Here is a 21458-nt window from a genome sequence, read left to right as displayed (position 1 = left end):
CCCAGCCCTGCCCAGCCCTCGCCACAGCGGGAGCTGGGGGCACCTGTCGAGATCCCCTTCTCCTAGCTCGCAGGTGGGACTTAGGGAATTCTGTGACCGGGCAGGAAAGGTTACCAGGTGCTGCAGCTTCGTCTTGGTCATGATGGGCACCCCATTAACGACAACTTTGCATTTGCTGTGTGGCGTGACCATCACTATCCCATCCAGATTGGTGAAGGAAGCGTGTTTATCTGAAATTCTAAAAAGACAAGAGTTTGTCTAAGGAGCCACAATAGTGATGACTTTAGTGAACAATTCTGGTTTTCTGCCCACTTTCCTGCTTCAGTAAGACCTCCGGTGGCAAAGATGTTTTTGAGGGGATGCTGGGGCAGGTGGCTAATAATGAATGAAAATAATTCATACCCCAGAGAAGTTTAGATCCATTTCTGGGTCTTCTAATACAAACCCAGCTAAAGACTTGGGGAACGATGTCAGAGGTGTCAGATTGGCTGCCCCCAAGATATTATTTGTGTGCCGTGAATGACCGGCTTAACTGTTCTAGAATGTTCCTAGACTCCTTGGTTGTCATGGAACATTCTGGGTGTCGAGACACATGCACATCCATATTTCTTGTTTGCTCGGAGCCCAGGGATCCTGCGGGAAAGGTTCTAACCTCGGATCATCTGGAGTTTGGCCATTTATAGACTTGGAAAGGCCGGGGCGGGGGGGAGTCCCCCGGATGAGTCAGGAGAAGGGACCTGGAGGCTGGCGGGGCAGGGTCAGCACAGGTCCCCTCTCCTACTCTCCCTGCACTTTGGCTCGGGAGGGCGGAGGTACGTAAGAGCTGATTGAGCCTCCTGGCTGGAAATCGTGGGCAGGCCACAGAGGTAGGGGACAGCTATGAGGTCACAGGGACCGCCATAGGGGGCACTGGGCCTCCCCTTTTAGAGGCGATCACCTCAAAGGCTGGGCTTTCTCTCAGCCCAGTTGGTGAGGGAGGGCTCTGAGCACAGGGATCTGGGGTGCTGTCGCTTTGGTGGGTAAGACCAGAAAAGATGTGAGCCACTGGAGGTGGGCGTCATCTACGTGGGTCCCCTCGTGCAGAATTCTTATACAGCGTCTGGCCACGGGTCTTCCTCTCACTCCCACATCAGAGCCGAGGAGACAGGCGGAGGGCAGCAGCGATTTCGTGAGAGCTTGAAAGCCCTTACGAGGCTTTCTTCCCCAAGCCCTGGAGTGGATCCCGGGACAGTCTGGCACTTTCTTGTTTGGGGGGGTCCAGCCGGCTCTGTGGCCTGACCTGGCAATGACCACACCAACATTGAGACTCTCCTGTGGGCTGACTGGTCACAGCTCTCGCCTGCTGGGCAAAGATGGCTCTTGTAGACTCACCCCAAACCCTGAAGAAGGATGGCATTCGATGGAGCCCGACCAGCGTCACATGAGCCTTGAAAAGAATGAGGATACTTGGTCTGTCAGTTTGTCAGGATTTGACCTTGAGGGGGGATCGTGTCACACATTGGGCCGTGCTATTTCGTCTCCAAGAGGATCGTGCAAGGGGATTTTACCACTAGGATTTTCCGTCAGAAGTCCTCGCACACCATGCGGCCTTAGGGATAATTATTTCACCTTCTGCCCTTTTTGGGAGATATTCCTAACTTTTTTCAAAGTCCACCTTACTGGGTGGAATTCTGGGGGAAGAAACTATTGCATCTGGGCCTTGGGAGATGGGCTGAAGCCTGGTTTCCAGGTCCTGGTCTGTGACACTATGTCTCTGTCCTGTCACTGACCCCCGGACAGGGCCCAGAGCACCACGCTGGCCCTCCTGGAGGGCTGCCCCCCACTTCCATCCAGGATGAACACCCTCCTATCCTGGGGTGCACATAGGGCCAGGGTGTGGAAAGCCAGACATTACTATGAAACCGAAGCCATTTTCCAAAGTTTTAATAGATTAAAAAAAATGTGGTATACACATATTATGGACAATTATTCAGCCTTAAGAGGGAGGGAAGGAGAGGCGCCTGGGTGGCTCAATGGGTTAAAGCCTCTGCCTTCAGTTGGGGTCATGGTCTCAGGGTCCTGGGATTGAGCCCCATATCAGGCTCTCCACTCAGCAGGGAGCCTGCTTCCCCCTCTCTCCCTGCCTGCCTCTCTGCCTACTTGTGATCTCTCTCTGTCAAATAAATAAAATCTTAAAAAAATAAATAAAATTAAAAAAAAGGAGGGAAGGAGATCTGACACCTGCTACAACATAAATGAACCTCAAGGACATTATGCTAAGCGAGACATACCAGTCACAGAATGACAGAGATCGTACAATTCCAATTACACAGGGTGCCTAGAGTAGTCACAAGTGCAGGGGCTGGGGGAGGGGTGCTGAGAGTTGTTGACTGGGGTCAGTGTTTCTGTTTGGGGAGAGGGAAGGTTCTGGAGATGGATCGGGGGTGACGGATGCAGAGCACTGTGAATGCACCAATGTCCCTGAACTACTTAACAACGGTCAGCATGGGGAGCTCTGTGTTGCGTGTATTTACCACAAAAAGAGAAATTCAAAAGGAACAGAAACGTGCTCGTGAAGCCAGAAGCAGGGGCAGGTGCAGAGGGAGTTGGGGTGGTGGCGGGTGGGGGGGTGGTAAGTACCAGCCTGAATGAAGAACTTGAGAATGCCCGTGAGCTGCGGGTCCTCGTTGACATTGAGGAGGTGAGGGAAGGTCTCGGTCATCTGCCGTTCCTGGAGGAGACACGGAGAGGTCCCAGGGCTCGCACGCTCTGGAGAGAGTGGCATTCCTGTCCTATCCGCTTGCTCCCAAAGCCATTGGTCCATGCATCTTGTCAAATCGCCCAGTAAAGCGAATCCAGACGAGGGAGGCCGAGTGGGGCTGGGGGCTCGACTGAGCAGGGGTGAGACCCTTGGCAGGTCAGTCGTTGGGGGCCTGAGTTCATCTGGACGGGACTGTTGCAAAGTGTAGCCAGTCCCCAGCTCTGTTCTCCCTTCCCGGCTGCCCTGCATCGGCCCCTTCCACCCTGACATCTCCTTCCTGCCCTGCACCCCCGCCCCCCACACCGCACCCCCTGCCATCTCCAGGCCCCAGGCAGCTGCCTCCCCCGCCTCATCCTTCCCCAGGCCTCCGTTAAACCTGTTCCCCTACATCTCATGCTCCCCCTACTTGTCAACAGATGTTGATGACAAAATGTGACAGGCTGTAGGACTCTCTCCTGGTCACCTGAATGCATTTCATCCCTGAGTGCAGTACTAATGGGTCTTGGTCTTCTAGAGGATCGACAGACCTGGACCATGCCGTGAAGGCACAAGGAAAACTTAAATCTTGAAATTCTGATAGAGAGTAAGGAGGGTCAGATCCTTTTCTGTTGTTACTGTCTGCACCTCTGGAACCCTCGATCCCAACTCGGCCTGGCCTCCTGGTGCTGCAGATCCCCCCTCCCCCACCCCAGCTGCGCTCCCTGAGCCCAAGGCTCACCTCTATGCCAGGCTTCACGAGCCTTTCGTAAGACCGGCCGGACCTACGCCACCTCTCCCCAAGGGCTCCGGGCCTGGTCCCTGACTTGGGGTTCGTGCAGAGCCTGTGACTTCGGGGGCCCAGGTCATGGTGGGAGTGCGCCGTGGATGGGGGACTAAGCGGGCATCTCCCTGACCCACGTGTGAAAGTCACATGACAGCCCACTTAGGATCTGATACCGGCAGCTAATGCCACGCTAGACACCCGGGTTCAGGGCATCATACCGTCCCCGTAAGACAGTTCGTGGTCCTCAAATTCTCCGCAAACTGTAATTATGGGCAGCCTTGGATCTACCCTCAGCCTCACTCATCAAGCCTCTTGGCTTGCTTGCCTCTCGTCCCTGCCCACAGCACATCTCCCGTACTACACACTCACTGGGAACAGAAGCCACCCTTATCCTCCACCTGAGCGCGGCCCAGGCGGCCATGCACATCTGGGAAGGGGCTGAGGGTCCCCGAGGGGGGTCGGCCTCCACAGGTGGAGGCAGTGAGGCTCACCTGCGCGATGGCCAGGTACTGCTGCCGCCACTCTTCCCGAGCCTGCTGCAGCTGGAGCGCCCAGGTCGGCTGGTCTGTCCGCGGCCTGGGACCTTGTCCGGCCAGAAGACTGGACGGCCACTCTGGAAGGGGAGGAGGCATTTCAGCACCAGATGGGCAATATCAAAGGCGAGGAGCAGAATAACTAATAAACCAGCTGGGGCGCCGTGGGTGCTTCTGCTGCCCCCAGGGATTACTGGTGCCGGTCGGGGTGCTGCCATTGAGGTTTCTGGAGAGTCGAACATCATTTAACTGCATGAGGCCATCAGTAGAATCGACGTCAGATGGCTGCCATGCAATTCCGGGAAGAAAAGAGTAGTCTCGGGAGAAACCATGGCTTCGGAACAAAAATGGCAATAAAAATGAGACTGAAAATGACCCTCCAGGAGGGGCAGGGCCCTTTATTTCTTACAATTGCATGTGACTCTGCATTTGCCTCAAAATAAATTGTGTTTCCCCAGGGCCAGGGCCAAAATGTCCCCAGAGGCTGCCCTGGCCGGGGCTAGGGCGCCAGCGATTCCAAGCAGGTGTCCCCCGACCCCAAGCCCCATGCTGAGCCTGCAGCGGGTCCCTCCCTCCCTCCTGCTCCGGGCCTTCCTGCTGCTGGCCTGGGCCCAGACTCAGTTTACCTGCCATCCTGGAAATTCCGCGTGCAAGCAGTGCTTTGCTGTTCTCTGCCTTTGACTCTCTCATCAGCATCGAGGTGTTGACCACAGCTTTGTTCTGGATCTTTTTAGCCCTTCCGTGTGCAAAGAAGAACACACACTGAGGCCCTGGGCCACTTTGCAGGGCACCGGCCAGAAATCGGCAGAGCTAACACATTCCTGACTCGCGTCTGAAATTCGAGCTTGACTGCGGATCCTGGGCTTCGATGGGCTAACTGGTCACCTTACTTCTTTCAGTGTGGAAGGGAAGGGTCTCTAAGGCTTGGCCCCCAAGGCCCGCGGCCCCATGGCAGAGCCAGGCTGTGAGCCCAGGACTTTCGGGTGCTGTTTTCTCCTCCGCATCACATCGTCTCTCGTGTGAAATCTGGGGCAACAGATTTGCATGTGATGAGCGGAGAGACAAAATCGACCCAAAGACGTGAGCTCGCGGTGCAGATGCCAGGAGAAACGTCCAACCGTGTGACACGGTCTCTAGGCTGCTCCGCGCAGGGAGATGCTAGTCTGTGTCCTTGCAACGCAAGCCTCCCTCCCGACCAGGGGCCACTCCTGGGTGGGACAGTGACAACTGCCGTTTTGAGCAGCCGCCCCGTGTCAGGCATGGCTCATGCCTGATCTCTTGGGTTCTTCACCCCGACTCTGATGAGAAATGACCTCCCTTGATAGGGGACGCGGCTGAGGGGTGGGGAGGCCCAGAATCCCAAGGTCCCGTCTGAACCCGACAGGTGGGTCTCGGTGGGGGCTTCTCAGTGTCTTCCCACCCGAAAGGGGAGGACAGGTGCTACTTAGAGGCTCCTTTGCCCCGTACCCTCATCTTTCTTGAAAGGGTCTAGAGAAGCAGGATCCAGATTGCCTGCCTTGAAAAGCAGGAACCTGTCTGGGCCGTGGCCTCCTGCCTGGGCTAGACTTGCTCCCGGCCTCGCTGGACAGAAGGAACCTGGCAATAATGGCCCCTCCCCGGGGGGAGATGCCAGTGACCACATACTCTGAAGAGGATCATCTGTATGCGTGGGGCCTGGAGAAATGAGAACCAGCCCAGGGGAAAGCCGGGCCTCCCATATTATTAGCATAAGAGCCCCTGCCTGCCTTTCTCTGTGCTCCCCGGGAGCCACGTGGCAAGGGGAGAAATGTGTGAATGGCCATGCCACTGGGTGGGAAAATACAGGGAGACCGATGTCAGTCACATCAGGATTGGCATCGGCGCATCTCCCTTGTTTGGAGCCCCCGGTGCCTCTCTCAGGCAGCTGGAGCGACCAAGTGACAGGCTCAGGGGGGCCCCGGGTCCCCCAGGAAGCATTCTGTCCTGCCTCCTCCCAGACCTCTTCCCCAGCTGCCCACCCGTCAGGTGGAAGGGTACTGGAAGAATCTGGCAGGTTCAGAACTGGGAGCCACGAGCGATAGTAGACACTCATACGCGTACCTTTCCGCGTATCTTAGTGTGGACAAAGTTTCTTCGTAGCAGAGGTCAGCTGGGCTTATGGCTGCAATCTGTAAAGAATGGCCTCTTAGCCTGAGCGGTTTTAGAGGGGTGCGTTGTAGCAGCTGATGTTCACAGACTATCTTGTGATTTACACCATTGCTCAAGCTTTGCAACTCGGAAAACACACGCGACCCACGTTTACAGCCTATGTCGACCTCACATGTACCCCCCAACACACACACGCACGCACACACACAACACAGGCAGCTCACGGACACCTCAGATACACGACACAAACACAGGACACATATTCCCAACACACAGCAACACTGTCGAGGGAATACGGTTAGTAGATCCACTGTAGAAATAAAGCAAAGGAAATGTGAAGATACTTGGGCCAGAAATAGGATCGGAGCACAGAGGACCGAGTGGTTGGATGTTGGCTTTGCAGGTGCTCTCTGAGGAACCTCCAACCTCCTCCCGACCATGGCTACCTCTGTTAAAGCGTCGTAGCCTGAGTCAGGACCTTACCCCACAGACACGCAAGTCTGCCAGTGTTTGCACACACCGGCTCAGACCCGCTGCACTTGACTTTGTAGTCTAACGTTCTGAGCATCTTATGGGCCCTTTTTTCATTCCAGGTTCTTGGGGGATGTTGCCATTGAGGCCCACGGGCAGATAGACAACCAGAAAAACGTTACAATATTTTTAAATGCTTAGGCAAGGCTCAGTGATAGAAAATAAGGATGTCTTCTGCTGTGAATTTGGGAGAGTGTGCACGGAACCGGCCGGGCAGTGAGCATTTCTCTCCCAACCGGGACCACAGGCAGGAGGCAGGCAGAGTTGGCCCGGCTTTGTTCCTGCCCACACCCAGAGCCAAATGGCAGAGAATCCCGATTTTAACACATTCTACATTGTACCCACTTGGCCAGCATTCATTAGGAAGACTCTGGAGTCTCTGCTAAGGTGACACAGTTCAGCTCCTCTCCAGCTTAAATACCTGCCTTGTGTCACATGGTCACACATGGTCAGACTGACTTCCAGTCCTGCCCTGAAATGACCCCCAATTCAGAACAGTACAACCATCTCAGTGTGATTTGAAAACTCATATGTTTCTTCTGGATACTAACAGTAATGTTCCACGTAGAGAACCTGAAAACTACACAAGAGAATGAATAAAAAACAAAAACGAGCCATATTTGAACACTGCAGAAGAAAGAGTTCCAGGAGTCACGAGCGAGGGAAGAATGTATTACGTAAATGCAAAGTGTGACGTCACAGTGCACAGAGCGTAATTGTGATGGAACAGTGACGACAACAGCAACCACCGCGACGGTCTCACATGCTGCAAGAAAGTCACTTTACCAAAGCGGTTCTGCTGTTCCCGCCCAGAGCTGGCTGGAGAAGTTTGGTCAGGACGGAGTCTCTGTAGGGAACGTGCAAGACTCTCTTCCCCGTGGCTGCGTCAGCCAAGGCACTGAATGAAAATGGAAATACAAAAGAACAGATTAAAAAAAAATAGGTCAAGACGAAATCTGTCTCCCCGGGAATAAGTCAGAAACACCTGTCTGATCCCATCTTTGACCCCATAAACCTGAGACATGACTCTAAATAATATCCACTAGTTGAGACACCTTCTGTATGACGATGTTGCAGCAAGATGGTGACCCACATGGGCCACCAGATCCCTTTCTGAGCTCACCCTGACAGAGAGACCATGGCAGACAGGGAAGCCTAGATCTGAGGAGCAGACATGCTAAATCTTGTGAGGAAAACCCGAAGAACCTGCAGGCTGTTGTAAGTCTGTGTACAAAGAAGAGTTTTGGTCTGAGGAAGAGGGGACCAGCTAGAGGTGTAAAGACCAGAATGGGGAAAGGGGTTAAGTCCTCTCCTTGCTTTTCTCTCATTCTTCCCTCAGAAGAGCCCATAAAGTTAGGACCCCCATATGACAAGGCACCAGAGAAAGTGTGAATAAGCAAAAGTGCCAGTCCCCACCCCACTCCAGGGGACTGCAGACACCACGGTGTTGTCCCTGACCAGAGCGGGGAGGAGAAGGGAGGCAATCCTATCGATGGGAAATTATAATCACCAATAGTGACAAGGAATTTATAGAGTGAATCTAGCAGACTGGGGAAAGAAACAAAATGATCTTCTAGGAAGAAAGAAATACAGTAATTGAAATGAAAAATACAACAGACAGGTTTAACAGCAAGTTAGACACTGCTATAACTGGAATTAGTGAACTAGATAGCTCAAAAGAGATGAACTGGATTGCAGCCCAGAGACACCCAGAGATGGCAAACAAGCGAGGAAGGTTAAGAGTCTTGGAGGACAGGCGAGAAGATTTAAATGGTCTGATGGAAGTTCCAGAAGAGAAGAGAGAAAATAAATGGGACAGACAGTGCATGAGAAGTACTGGCTGAGAACTTTCCAGTCCCGATGAAAATCACTAATCTATAGAGCTATGGAAGCCAGGGAATTCCAAGCAGAATAAATAAATTCACACTCAAGTGCAACATAATGAAATTGGAGAACATCAAAACAAAAGAGCTTAAAAGCAGCTAAGGGGAAAGATTGATTTTCTTCAAGGAAATAGCCATTAGACCACCAGCAGAAAACAGGAAACTGTAACCTTAATGAGCTGAAAGAAAATACTGCACATCTAGAATTATATACCCAGCAAAATTACCTTTCAAGAATGAGGTGAAATAAACACATTTCAACAAAACCAGAATTTGCCATCAGCAGGTGATCACTGAAGGAAATTCTATAGAATATTCTTCCACCAGGAGGAAACTGATCTTAGCAGCTCTGAGGTTTAAGAAGGCATGAGTAATTTAACGAGTGAACACTATGTAAAATAGAAATAGTAATAATGTCTTTGGGGTTAAAGAAGAATAGAATTAACATACATAACAACAATCACAAATGCAGCCTGGAGATCCTTGTATTATTCAGGAAGAGGATGAAGCATTTATTAATATTTAGACTTTAACCAGTTGAACATATTAAAAAGTTAAATAAAATGTATTGAATTTTGATCTATGACAGAGGTAGCACGGGAAATCCACCAAGGAAAGGAGGAACTGTTCAACAAGTGTAACTGGAAAAATTGGTAATCTGTAAGGAAAAAATAATGAAAAGGATGCCTATCTTAAACTACGCACAGATGTCAACTCCAGACAGACAGGAAATTAAGCAAAACATAGGGAGATACCTTTTGGACTCTACTTTTCTTAAACAAGACACAAGAAATGCAAAGCAAAAACCATTACCATGATTTCTGCTCATCAACAGATATCTTAAAGTGAAAAGACAAGCTACCTGCTGGGAAAAGATATTTATTATATACCTGGAGGAAAGAGTAATACGAAACATGTAAAGAATGCCTAAGAATCAATAAAAAGATGGTAACTGACAAACATAAGTTATTTTGAGAGAAGACATATTTGCCAGTAAACATACTAAATGCTGCTCAAACTTGCTAATAACCAGGAATATCCAGACCACGGGTAGACCATTTAATCAGAAAATATCAAGAAGTGTGACAATACTAAGCCTTAGAAAAGATGTGGCTCAGTGGGATATTTTATACATTGCTGCTGAGAGTATAAATTGCCCCAAACACTTGGAAAATAATCTGTCCCCACTGTCAAAAGTTAGGTACTGCAAAAAAAAAAAAAAGTTATTGCACACACCTTACAAATAATGCAACAATTTCAGTCCTTTGTCTATACTCAAGAGAAACTTTAATATATTGATACCCAGTGATTTGTACAAGAATGTTCATAATTGCACTGTTTATAATAGCAAATAACCAAAACCTGGAAACAACCAAAATGCCAATCCAACAGGAGAACAAATGAGTAAATCATGGCGTATACCCACAATGGAATACTATATCATAATGAAAAAGAAATAATAACTTCTACTACCATAGGGAGTCTCATAGACACAATGTTTAGTGACAGAACAGAAGGCAAATTAACCAATGCCCCACATAACATGGACACTTATTGTTAATAATGTTGGATGAAAAAGCCAATCCCAGCAATTCTACTCCCTGATGTATCCTTGAGGAGAATAAGAAATTGTTTTCCCCAAAGCATAGGTATAAGAATGTTCACAGCAACATTATTCATAATAGTCAAAACCCGGATACAAACGAAATGTCCATCAATGGGAGAATGGATAAATGAATTGTGGTATATTTTCTGCAATGGAATCCTACATAGCAATGAAAAAGAGTGAATACATTACATGAGAAATATGGCTTTGTCTCACAGACACAGTCCTTAGTGAAATTAGCCAGATGCAAAAGACGGTGTGACCTCTTAAAAAATCGTCACATTTAGATGAAAATCAAGATAGTCTTAGGCAAAACCAATTTTTAGTGGCAAAGGTCAATTTCTTTTGGTGGGAGTGAAAGCTAGGAGGAGGATACGAGGGAACTTTCTGGGCTTTGGGAATGTTTTATATCTTGAGCTCAGTGGTGATCACGAAGATATATACATATAAAAATTCACCAAACTGAACATTTAATATTTGTGTACTTCACATAATTTATACTTTTATCATTTAAAAAAGAACAAGATCTAAAAACCTATAATATTTTACCTTTTTTGTACATTTCAGAAATGAGTGTCACAAACTAATAATAGTCACAAGTGATAAAACAAGAAAGGGTGAAAGAAGAAAGGGAGCGAGGGACAGAGAGAGGATAAACAAAATTCAAGATGGCGGCTACCTCTAAGGAGAGCATAGAGGAGAAATAACAACTATTTCTTGGGTTGGGTGGTGACTTTACTGGTGTTCTAAGTTTTATTAAAAAGCAATACGTTGGGGCACTGGGGTGGTTCAGTCATTAGGTGTCTGCTGTAAGCTCAGGTCATGACCCCAGGGTCCTGGGATCGAGCCCCACATCAGGCTCCCTGCTGGGAGGGAAGCCTGCTTCTCCCTCTCCCGCTCCCCCTGCCTGTGTTCACTCTCTCACTGTGTCTCTCTCTGTCAAATAAAATCTTTAAACAACAACAACAAGAACAATATGTTTAAAATAAAATATATAGGAGGACCAGGTATGAGCCAATGACAGTGGGTCATGAACCGAGGTCTATGATTAATCTGATTTTTTTTTAATTCTGAGGTCATTTTTACAGCAGAAATAAATACCCATGCATCAATTATTTACCTGATAACATTTCCCAAATTGGTTAAACTTAAGTTAACTCGTGATCCTTCCCTCAGTCTGTCTCCTTCAGATCCTGAAGATTTCTGCCTTTCACTTCCTGCTAAATCCACCAAATTAATACTGGACTGCTTGGTGAGGTGTCTGTCTAGGAAAACCTGTAGGAAAGCACCACAAGTCATGCTATTAGAGTGGCAGCAGGCTACATATGAAGTCCATGTGGTTCACACTTTAAAACAAACTGAGGGTTTTAGAAGGGGGTGGGGGGATGGGTGAGCCCGGTGATGGGTTTTAAGGGGGGGCCACGAATTGCATGGAGCACTGAGTGTTATACACAAACAATGAATCATGGAATACGACATCAAAAACTAATGACGTCCTGTATGGTGACTAACATAATAAAAAAAAATTTTTGGAATTAAAGAAAATTTTTTTCTAATTATACTTCACACTCAAAAATATATAATAAAATTTACAAATTAAAAGGCTACTTCGGGGCACCTGGGTGGCTCAGTCAGTTAAGCACCCAACTCTTGGTTTCAGCTCAGGTCAGGATCTCAAGGTTGGGGGAACAAGCCCCATGTCAGACTACCCGCTGGTCAAGGAGCTGCTTAATGTTCCCTCTCTCTACCTCCCCCCTCCACCTCCTGCTCACGCTCCTCTCTCTCTCTCTCTCAAAAAAAAAAGGCTGTCTTCTTTACAGTGACATTTAACATTAATACATCATCAGGCTCAAATGTCTCAGTTTCTCCTTCTCAATTTTGCAAAGCTATTTCCAATGGTGTATTAGATCCCAATTACTGCTCTAGTATTTCTGTGATCAAACATTTGAATACTGGGAAATCTGCAAAATAAGGAACTGTTTGGGACAGTGTGGTCACGCAGGGAGGGGAAAAGAACATGGATTTTAGAATGTGACAGATCCCTTGTTAGTTACATGACTGTGAGAACTAGCTTTTCAGGATTGCAACTGTCTTAATTGGAAAACAGGAATCATAAACGTATTATTTGGGTGTTAGGAGGGTAACAAATAAGAGAAGTAACGGTTCTAGCTGTGCCCCACATACAGTAACAGATGTTAATATCATTACTGACACCAATAGTGAGCGTAATGCTAGATTGCTACATACATTTTTTTCCAGTGGATTTCTTCCCTTGCCTCTAAAATATCAAGTTAAAAAAGGGCAAACCATATGTAAAGTTTATGAATGTTAACTAATACAAAATCATCTGAATAGTACTTAAAGTTTATGACAATCTTTAGTTTTTTTACTTAAAAAAAAAGGATGTATTTATCTGAGAGAGTGTGCACCCATGAGAGAGGTGGGGGGGCAGAGAGAGAGAGAATCTTAAGCAGACTCCCCGCTGAGTGCGGTGCCCCACACAGGGCTCGATCTCACAATCTTGAGATCACAACCTGAGCCGAAACCAGGGATCAGACACTTAACCAGCTGAGCCACCTGGGGGCCCCCCTTTTTTTTTTTTTTTTTTTTTTTTACTTTTAATCGAAGCACAGGTGACATGGGACATGACATTAGTTTCCAGTGTACAACATAGTGATTCGACAATTATATATGTTACAAAATGCTCACCGTGATGAGTGGAGTTATCGTCTGTCTCTATACAATGTCATTACAATATTACTGACTGCATTCTCTATGCTGTACATTTCATCCTTGTGACTTACTTCTTTTATACCTGGAAGTTTGTACCTCTTAATCCCCTTCACCTCTTTCACCCATCCCTCCAAACCCTCCCCACTGGCAACCACCAGCTCTCTGTATTTATGAGTCTGTTTCTATTTGTGTCTCTTTGCTCATTTGTCTTGTGTTTTAAGACTCCACATACAAGTGAAGTCATATGGTATTTTTTTTCTGTGTCTGACTTACTTCACTTAGCCTAATACCCTCTAGGTCCATGCATGTTATCCTGAAAGGCATGATTTCATTCTTTTTTAAAGCAAGGTAATATTCTATTGAGTATATATACCATATGGTATCAATGAACACTCAGGTTGTTTCTGTGTCTTGGTTCTGGTAAATGGTGCTGCAGTAAATACAGAGATACATGTATCTTTTTCAAATAGTTTTGTCATTTTCTTTGGGCAAGTATTCAACAGAGGAATAACTAGATCGACGTGGTGTTTCTATTTTTAATTTTTTGGAGGACCTCCACACCGTTTTCCACAATGGCTGCTCTAGTTGGCATTCCCACCAGCAGGGCACGGACATTCCCCTTTCTCCACATCCTCGCCAACACTTGTGATTTCTTGATTTTAGCCATTCTGACCGGTGGGAGTTGATATTTCATATTGTGGTTTTGATTTGCATTTCCCTGGTGATGAGTGATGTTGAGCATCTTTTCATGTATCTGTATCAGTCTTCTTTGGAACAATGTCTATTCAGATCCTCTGTCCAGTTTTTAAACTGGACTGTTTTTTGTTTTGACTTTGATGTTGATTTGTATAAATTCTTTATGTGTCTTTGGATACTAACCCCTTATTGGGTATGTAATTCGCAAATATCTTCTCCCATTCTGTAGGTTGCATTCCATTTTGTTGATGGGATCCTTTGCTGTGCAAAACCTTTTTTATTTTGATATAGTCCCAACTGTTTATTGTTGCTTTTGTTTCCCTTGTCTGAGGAGATATATCCAGAAAAATATCGCTAAGACTGTCTTCTGAGCATTTACTGCCGATGCTTTATTTTTTCTTTACATAGATTCAGCAATCACTTTTAGGTCTTTAATCCATTTTGAATTTATTGTCATGTACGGTGTTAGAAAGTGGTCCAGTTTCATTATTTTGCGCATAGCTGGCTAGTTTTCCCACCGCTATTGAAGAGATTGTCTTTTCTCCCATTGTATATTCTTGCCTCCTTTGTTATAGATAATTGACCATAGACGTGTGGGTTTATTTCTGGGCTCTCTGTTCTGTTCCATTGATCTATGTGTCTGTTTTTGTGCCAGTACCACACTGTCCTGATTACTATAGCTTTGCAGTGTAGGTTAGAATGTAGGATTGCAATTCCTCCACCTCTATTCCTCTTAAGATTTCTCTGGCTATTTGGAGTCTTTTGTGGTTCCATACAAATTTTAGGATTATTCACTCTATAAAAAAATAGTATTGGTATTTTGATGGGGATTGCGTTGAATCTGTAGCTCACTTTGGATTTTAGTATAGACGTTTTAACGATATTTGTTCTTCCAACCCAGGAGCATGGAATGTCTTTCCATTTATTTGCATCTTCTTCAATTTCTTTTATCAATGTCTTAGAGTTTTCAGAGGACATTTCTTTTACCTTTACCTCCTTAGTTTAATTTACTCCTGGGTATTTTATTCTTTCTGATAGAATTGTAAGTGGAATTGTTCTCTTAATTTTTCCTTCTGCTAGTTCATTATTAACGTATAGAAAAAAGAATCTATAGATTTTTGTGTATTAATTTTGTATCCTGAGGCTTTATTGATTTCATTTATTCTAATAGTGTTTTGGTAATCTTTAGAGTATTCTATGTGTAATATCATTTTACCTGCAAATAATGAAAATTTTGTTTCTTCCTTACTTAATTGGATGCCTTTTATTCCTTTTCATGTCTGATCATCTGATTGCTTTGGCTAGGACTTCAGTACTTGTTGAATAAAAGTGACAAGAATGGATATCCTTGCCTTGTTCCTGATCTTAGAGGAAAAGCCTTTGGTCTTTCACCATTGACTATGATGTTGGTTGTGGGTTTGGTACATATGGACTTTATTATGTACATTGAAATGTTCCCTTTCAACCCACTTTATTGAGAGTTTTTTCATCATGAACACATGTTTTGTCAAAGGCTTTTTTCTGTGTCTATTAAGATAATCATATAATTTTTATCCTTCATTTTGTTAATGTGGTGCTTCTCCTTGATTGATTTGCAAATATGGAACCATCCTTGCATCCCTGCAATAAATCCCACTGGATTTGTGGGGAATGATACTTTTAATGTATGATTGAATTTGTTTGTTGAAGATTTTTGCATCTGTGTTCATCAGGAATATTGATCTGTAATTTTTTTTGTTTGTTTTGTTTTGCATCAGGGTAATGCTGGTCTTATCATGTGAATTTGGAAGCTTTCTTTCCTCTCCTATTTTTGGGGATAGTTTGAAAAGGATATTAAACACTTCTTTAAATGTTTGGTAGAGGAACACCAGGGTGGCTCAGTCAGTTCAGTGTCTGACTTTTGATTTTGGCTCAAGTCAAGATTCAGGGTTGTGAGATCAAGTCCTGAGTTGGGCACCATGCTCAGAGGAGAGTCTGCTGGAGATTCTCTCCCTCTCCCTCTCCCTCTGCCCTTCCCCCAAATCATGCTTGCTCTTACACGCACACACATTCTCTCTTTAAAATAAATAAATCTTAAAAAAAAATAAATGTTTGGTAGAACTCATCTATGAAGCCATCTGGTCTTGTACTTTTGTTCGTTGGGAATTTTTTGATTACCAATTCACTTTTGTTACTAGTAATTGGTCTGTTCAGATTTTCTATTTCTTCCTGTTTTGCTTGGAAGATTGGAATGTTTGCATGTTTGTATGGTAGATGTATGTTTCTAAGAATTTATCCATTTCTCCTAGGTTGTCCAGTTTGTTGGTGTATAATCTTCTGTAGTAGTCTCTTATAATCCTTTGTATTTCTTTTTTTTTAAGATTTATTTACTTATTTGAGAGAGAGAGAGAGTAAGAAAACGAGCACAAGCAGAGAGAAAAGCAGACTCCCAGCTGAGCAGTGAGCCCAATGCAGGACTCGATCCCAGGACCCTGAGATCATGACCTGAGCCGAAGGCAGATGCTTAACCAACTGAACCACTCAGGTGCCCTGATCTTTTGTGTTTCTGTGATGTCTGTTGAACTTCTCTTTCATTTCTGATTTTATGTATATGGGTCTTCTTTTTTTCTTGATGAGTCTGGCTAAAAGTCTATCAATTTTTTTATCTTTTCAAAGAATCAGCTCTTAATTTCATAGATACTTTTTTTTTTTTAGCCTCTATTTCATTTATTTTGACTTTAATCTTTATTATTTCTTTCCTTCTACTAAGTCTGGCTTTTGTTCTTCTTTTTTAAGTTCCTTTAGGTATAAGGTTAGATTGTTTATTGAATATTTTTCTCATTTCTTTTTTTTTTAAGATTTTATTTATTTTTATTTGACAGAGATCACAAGTAGGCAGAGAGGCAGGCAGAGAGAGAGAGGAGGAAGCAGGCTCCCCGCTGAGCAGAGAGCCCCATGCGGGGCTTGATCCCAGGACCCTGGGATCATGACCTGAGCCGAAGGCAGAGGCTTTAACCCACTGAGCCACCCAGGCGCCCCATTTTTCTCATTTCTTGATGTAGGTTTGTGTCACTATAAACTTCCCTCTTAGAAGTGCTTTTGCTCCATTCCAAAGATTTTTTTTTCTTTAGATTTTACTTATTTATTTGACAGAGAAATAGGAGGTGTGAGAATGGGAGAAGCAGCCTTTCTGCTGAGCAGGGAGCCTGATGCCGGTCTCAGTCCCAGGACCCTGGGGTCATGACCTGAGCCAAAGGCAGATGCTTAACCCACTGAGCCACCCAGGTGTCCCACAGTCTTTGTTTTAAGGTCAGTTTGTCTACCCTCACATTTTTTTTTTTTGCTTCCATTTGCATAGAATATTTTTTTCCGTCTTTTCCCTTTCAGTCTGTCTGTGTTTTTATGTCTGAAGTGAATCCCTGTAGGCAGCATATACATGGGTCTTGTTGTTTTTTTAATCCATTCTGTCACCCCATGACTTTTGATTGGACCATTTAGTCCATTTACATTTAAGGTAATTATTGATGGGTATGTATCTCTTGCTGTTTTGTTAACTGCTTTCTCTCTGTTCTGTTCTTCTCTTGCTCTCTTTCTTTGTGATTCGATAATTTTCTTTAGTGTTATGCTTGGATTCCTTTCTCTTTACTTTTTTTGTATCTTATAAGTTTTGGTCACCATGAGGTATACATGTAATATTCAATGTAAATAACAGTCTGTATTAAGTTGATGATTGCTAAAGTTCAAAGACATTTGAAAAGCTCTACATTTTTCCTCCCCCTGCATGATTTATGTATATGGTGACACATTTTAAATTTTTTAATGTTATGTATCCCTTAACTGACTTTCGCATTATATAATTAATGTTACTACCTTTGCCTTGTAACCTTCATACTAGCTTTAGAAATGATGGACTTATCACCTTTATTATATGTTTGCTTTTGCCAGTGACATTTTTCCCCTTGCACAGTTTTCTTCTTGTTAGAGCCTTTTCTTTTCCATTTAAAGAAGTAACTTTGACATTTCTTGTAAGGCCAGTGTAATAGTAATGATTTCCTTTAATTTTGTTTGTCCGGGAAACTTGTTTGTTTGTTTGTTTGTTTGTTTATTTGAGAGAGAGCAAGCATGAGCAGGGGGTAGATGCAGAGGGAGAGGGAGAAGCAGACTACCTGCTGAGCAGGGAGTCTGACGTGGGGCTCGATCCCGGGACCCTGAGATCATGACCCAAGCTGAATGCAGATGCTTAACCGTGTGCCCCTGTCCTGGAAACACTATCTCTCCTTCAATTCTGAATCATAACCTAGATGGGTAGAGATTGGTTGTAATTTTTTCCCTTTCTGCACTTTGAATTACTCATGGCATTCCTTTCTGGCCTGCCAAGTTTCTGCTGAAAAATCAGCTGATAGTCTTATGGAGTTTCCCTTGTATATAGCAATTTACTTTTCTAATATTGCTGTCCTTTAGATTCTCCGTTTGTTATTAATTCTTGACATTTTAATTATTATGTGTCTTAGTATGGAGCCCCTTGGGTTCACCTTGTTTGGGGATCTCTGTGTTTCCCGGACCTGGATGTTTGTTTTTTTCCCCCAAGGTTAGGGATGTTTGCAAGTATTATTTCTTCAAATACATTTTTTCTCTCTTTCTCTCTCTTCTCTTTCTGAGACCCTGATAATGCAAATGTTAGTATGACCTCTGGGATGTTGTCCCAGAGGTCTTACAACTGATGCTCATTTTAAAAACTTACTTTTTTAATACTTGCTGTTCAGCAGGGTGCTTTCCACTACCCTGTCTTCCAGATCGCTGATCTCTTGTTCTCCAACCTCCACTCTGCTGTTGATTCCTCCTAGTGTCTTTTCCATTTCAATTATCATATTACTCAGCTATGATTGGTTCTTTTTATATTTCTTTGTTGAAGTTCTCACTGAGCTCATCCACTCTCATCTTCAGTCTACGGAGCACTTGTCCCACTTTGAACTCTTTATCAGGCAGATTGCTTATTTCCATTTTGTTTCATTCTTTTACTGGTGTTTTGTCCCATTCTTTTGTTTGTAGCATATTTTTCTGTCTCACGATTCTGTCTGACCCTTCGTTTTTTTTCTGTGTATTAGGTAGGTTAACTATGTCTCCTGGTCCTGACAGTAGTGCCTTGTGTAGAAGGCATCTTGTGGGAACCCAGCAGCACAATCCAATACCCCCTGCACCCCCTGCCGGTCAGCAGAATCAGGCACTTCAGGGATGTCTGTGGTGTGGGCTGTGTGCACCCCCTGTGTGACTGGCTGCACTTACTGTGGGTGTGCTGATGGGCAAAGCTGGCCCCCAGGACAGCTTGCTGAGAGGCTGGGCTGTAGCTGCTACAGGTGTGCTGTGGCCAAGCCTGGCTCCCCTCCTCCTTGGGGAAAGAGTCTCTTTGGAGGGTTGCCTTCAGGGATGGGTGGGTGGGGTGTGTCCACAGGGGAACACTGGGAGTGGGGGCAAACAGTATGAAGAAGGTGGGTGGAGAGTATCAGAATTGGCTCCCTCAAGGATGGACCAGCTAGGCAGAAGGAGGTCAAGAAAAATTGTACCTTCCAGTACTCTTGTTCCTTGAGAAAGCTCCTACAAATCCTGATCTTCTGGCACATGCCCCAAAATTAGTCAATAAATCTTCTTCGTGTATAACCCAGGCACTTTCTAGACTACTGCTTCTGTGCTCGGTCTCACAGTGCATGGTATAGTGCACTGGCCCTTTGGGAGTGGACTGTCAGTTTCTTATAGCCGTCTGCCTCTCCTAGAGTTGAGTCCACTACTTTTCAAAGACTGATGTTATCAGGCTTGTCTTTCTGGTGCAGGTCTCCAGGGCAGGGGGTGCCTCGTGTAAAGCTTGATACCCTGGCTCCTCAAGAAATACCTTGTGCCTATGATATCCTCCTTCTTTGAGGGTCGCTGTGCCTGGGGATTAGTTTCCAACTATATCTCTGCCCCTCCTACCCTTCTCAATGTGGGCTTCTCATTATGTCTTTAGCTGTGAAAGAGCTGTTCTGTCAGTCTTCAGGTCGTTTCCAGAGTGAGCTGGATTATGCATAGCTGTTGTCTCTGTGTGTCGGTGGAGGGAGGTGAGCTCAGAGCCCTCTCTACCATCTTTCCAGTTAGCCTTCAAAGTTCTTTAAAATGCAGGTACTTCTCTAGGCTTCCCAGCACTCCTGTACAATAGCTATTTGTCTCATTCTACAGAATAGTAAACTGAGACTAAAGATGAGTAAGTGATTTCCTAAAGTTTCAAAGCTGTTGAACAAAGAGATACAGTCCAGTATTTTCCTACTATTCCTGGTTAAAGCAGGGTAATCTTCATTTATCACCATTCTATCTATTTATTAGGACTGTGGCTTAGGGAACAGAGGTGGGGAAATCATAACTGACTGTAATGTTTACCCAGGCTTTGAAAATAAGTATTTCTGAATCAAACTGGTGATGATGTAGAGTTTACTCTCTGATATCTACCAAGAAGTAAGGAGGAAAAAACATATGCTCAGTTTTGTAAAAAATTCTACTTAGTGGAGAGTTACATGGATTAGCTAGTTTCAGAGACCTTATTTTGCTACTTCCAAGTATCAGAAGGGTTGATCAGCATCTGGTGGTTCTCTAGGCTCACGGATCTGAAAGCTGGTCTTCATCATCCCGGGGAACCTGGGTGGAACAGGGATGTGGGCAGGTAGGAAAAGAGAAAGTCCCTCACTTCTCTTTCTGACCATGTAGCCCATGGTTGGAAGTAGCCACCTTAATCCATAGATCAAATCGGAAAGGATTTCTTAATACTCACCAACTCTTCATGCCACTGGGACCCCTTCCCATGGACCACGCTTGGTGGGAAACTGGGACAGCCGCCTTCCCATCAGTCTCACCTGCTTGAACTGAATGGTGATAACCATATGAGACCGGCTGCTGCTGGCGTTCATGTTGGTCGATGCTGTGGTCCTTACTTTTGTCCCTTGTTCCATCAGTCTTTCAATCTGTGCATAGTTCTCACAGGGCACTGACTTCAGGCCATCCACATAAAAGCCCAGCTGTTGATCTTCCCTCACTTTTAGTCCCCCAGGTTTCTTCGTTCTAGACAGCAAGTCTCTTATCTGTGGAAAAAGAGAATAAATAAAGTAAACTTCAGGAAGACAGGGATTTCTATTTACTTCATGGTTACACCTCTGCCTAGAATATATTTAGTACTCAACCAAAACTTACTACATGAATGAGAAAATGTTAAATTTCTGTAGGCACCACACAAGCTCATAATTTAGGTAAGTCAGAAATAGGGGAATGGCAAACAGGAGGGAAACCTGTTGTAATAAGTAGAATTTTTTAAAAACTCAGTTCTAGTATTTTCTAGTACCTAAAGCACTTCAACAAGCCTGTGAATTCCCTTTGGGTGGGACCAGGGCCTTTTACTGGTAGATCCTGACCTGGTTCCCAATGTAGAAGAGGCACTCAGCGAATGAATTTTGACAGAACAGTGTAACCAGAGCTAGGCTAACAAATAATGTTAGGAGAACGTGGGTGATTCTTCAGATCTTATTATTGGAGACTGGTGAGATGTCACACCTAGACCATGGCTTTGGGTGAAAGCCCATGTTGTCTCTCGCCCAAGAAAAGCCACTTCTGACAAGGCTAAGTAGGTCCTACTGTGGGGTTGTGGTAGAGCCAAAGGCCCCAGAGGGGTGGTGTTACATGGTACAGAGATGTCTGAACTGGGAGCCCTAAGACCTGGGTTCTCAGTCCTGGCTCTGCCTCTAACCTGGTAAAGCTTTGGAAAATCTCTTACTTTCTGAGTGTTCATAATAGGAGAGGGTGAATTAAGTTATCTCTGAGATCTTCCCCACTCCGATATTCTATGGCTTTTCAT

General features: G+C 45.0%; 1 protein-coding gene across 1 annotated transcript in view; it reads right to left on the bottom strand.

Moving 5' to 3' along the window:
• LOC308355959 (kinesin-like protein KIF28P) overlaps positions 1 to 21458 on the bottom strand; it is a gene marked incomplete at its 3' end in the record, with an annotated part of 58072 nt that overhangs the window by 17468 nt on the left and 19146 nt on the right. Inside the window, exons 5-14 of the mRNA XM_080824510.1 lie at positions 20467 to 20691; positions 11304 to 11458; positions 7481 to 7592; positions 6116 to 6183; positions 4663 to 4772; positions 4231 to 4353; positions 3995 to 4116; positions 2620 to 2710; positions 1372 to 1426; positions 115 to 238 (exon numbers count right to left, since the gene is read on the bottom strand). Coding sequence (XP_080680636.1) covers positions 115 to 238; positions 1372 to 1426; positions 2620 to 2710; positions 3995 to 4116; positions 4231 to 4353; positions 4663 to 4772; positions 6116 to 6183; positions 7481 to 7592; positions 11304 to 11458; positions 20467 to 20691 — 1185 coding nt within the window. The remainder of the gene's footprint in view (positions 1 to 114; positions 239 to 1371; positions 1427 to 2619; positions 2711 to 3994; positions 4117 to 4230; positions 4354 to 4662; positions 4773 to 6115; positions 6184 to 7480; positions 7593 to 11303; positions 11459 to 20466; positions 20692 to 21458) is intronic.

Source organism: Martes martes, assembly GCF_963455335.1.
Source record: "Martes martes genome assembly, chromosome: 15".
In the NCBI taxonomy this organism is placed as follows: domain Eukaryota; kingdom Metazoa; phylum Chordata; class Mammalia; order Carnivora; family Mustelidae; genus Martes; species Martes martes.
Note: the sequence above shows the minus strand (reverse complement) of the source record. Positions and strands in the feature narration are given on the sequence as shown.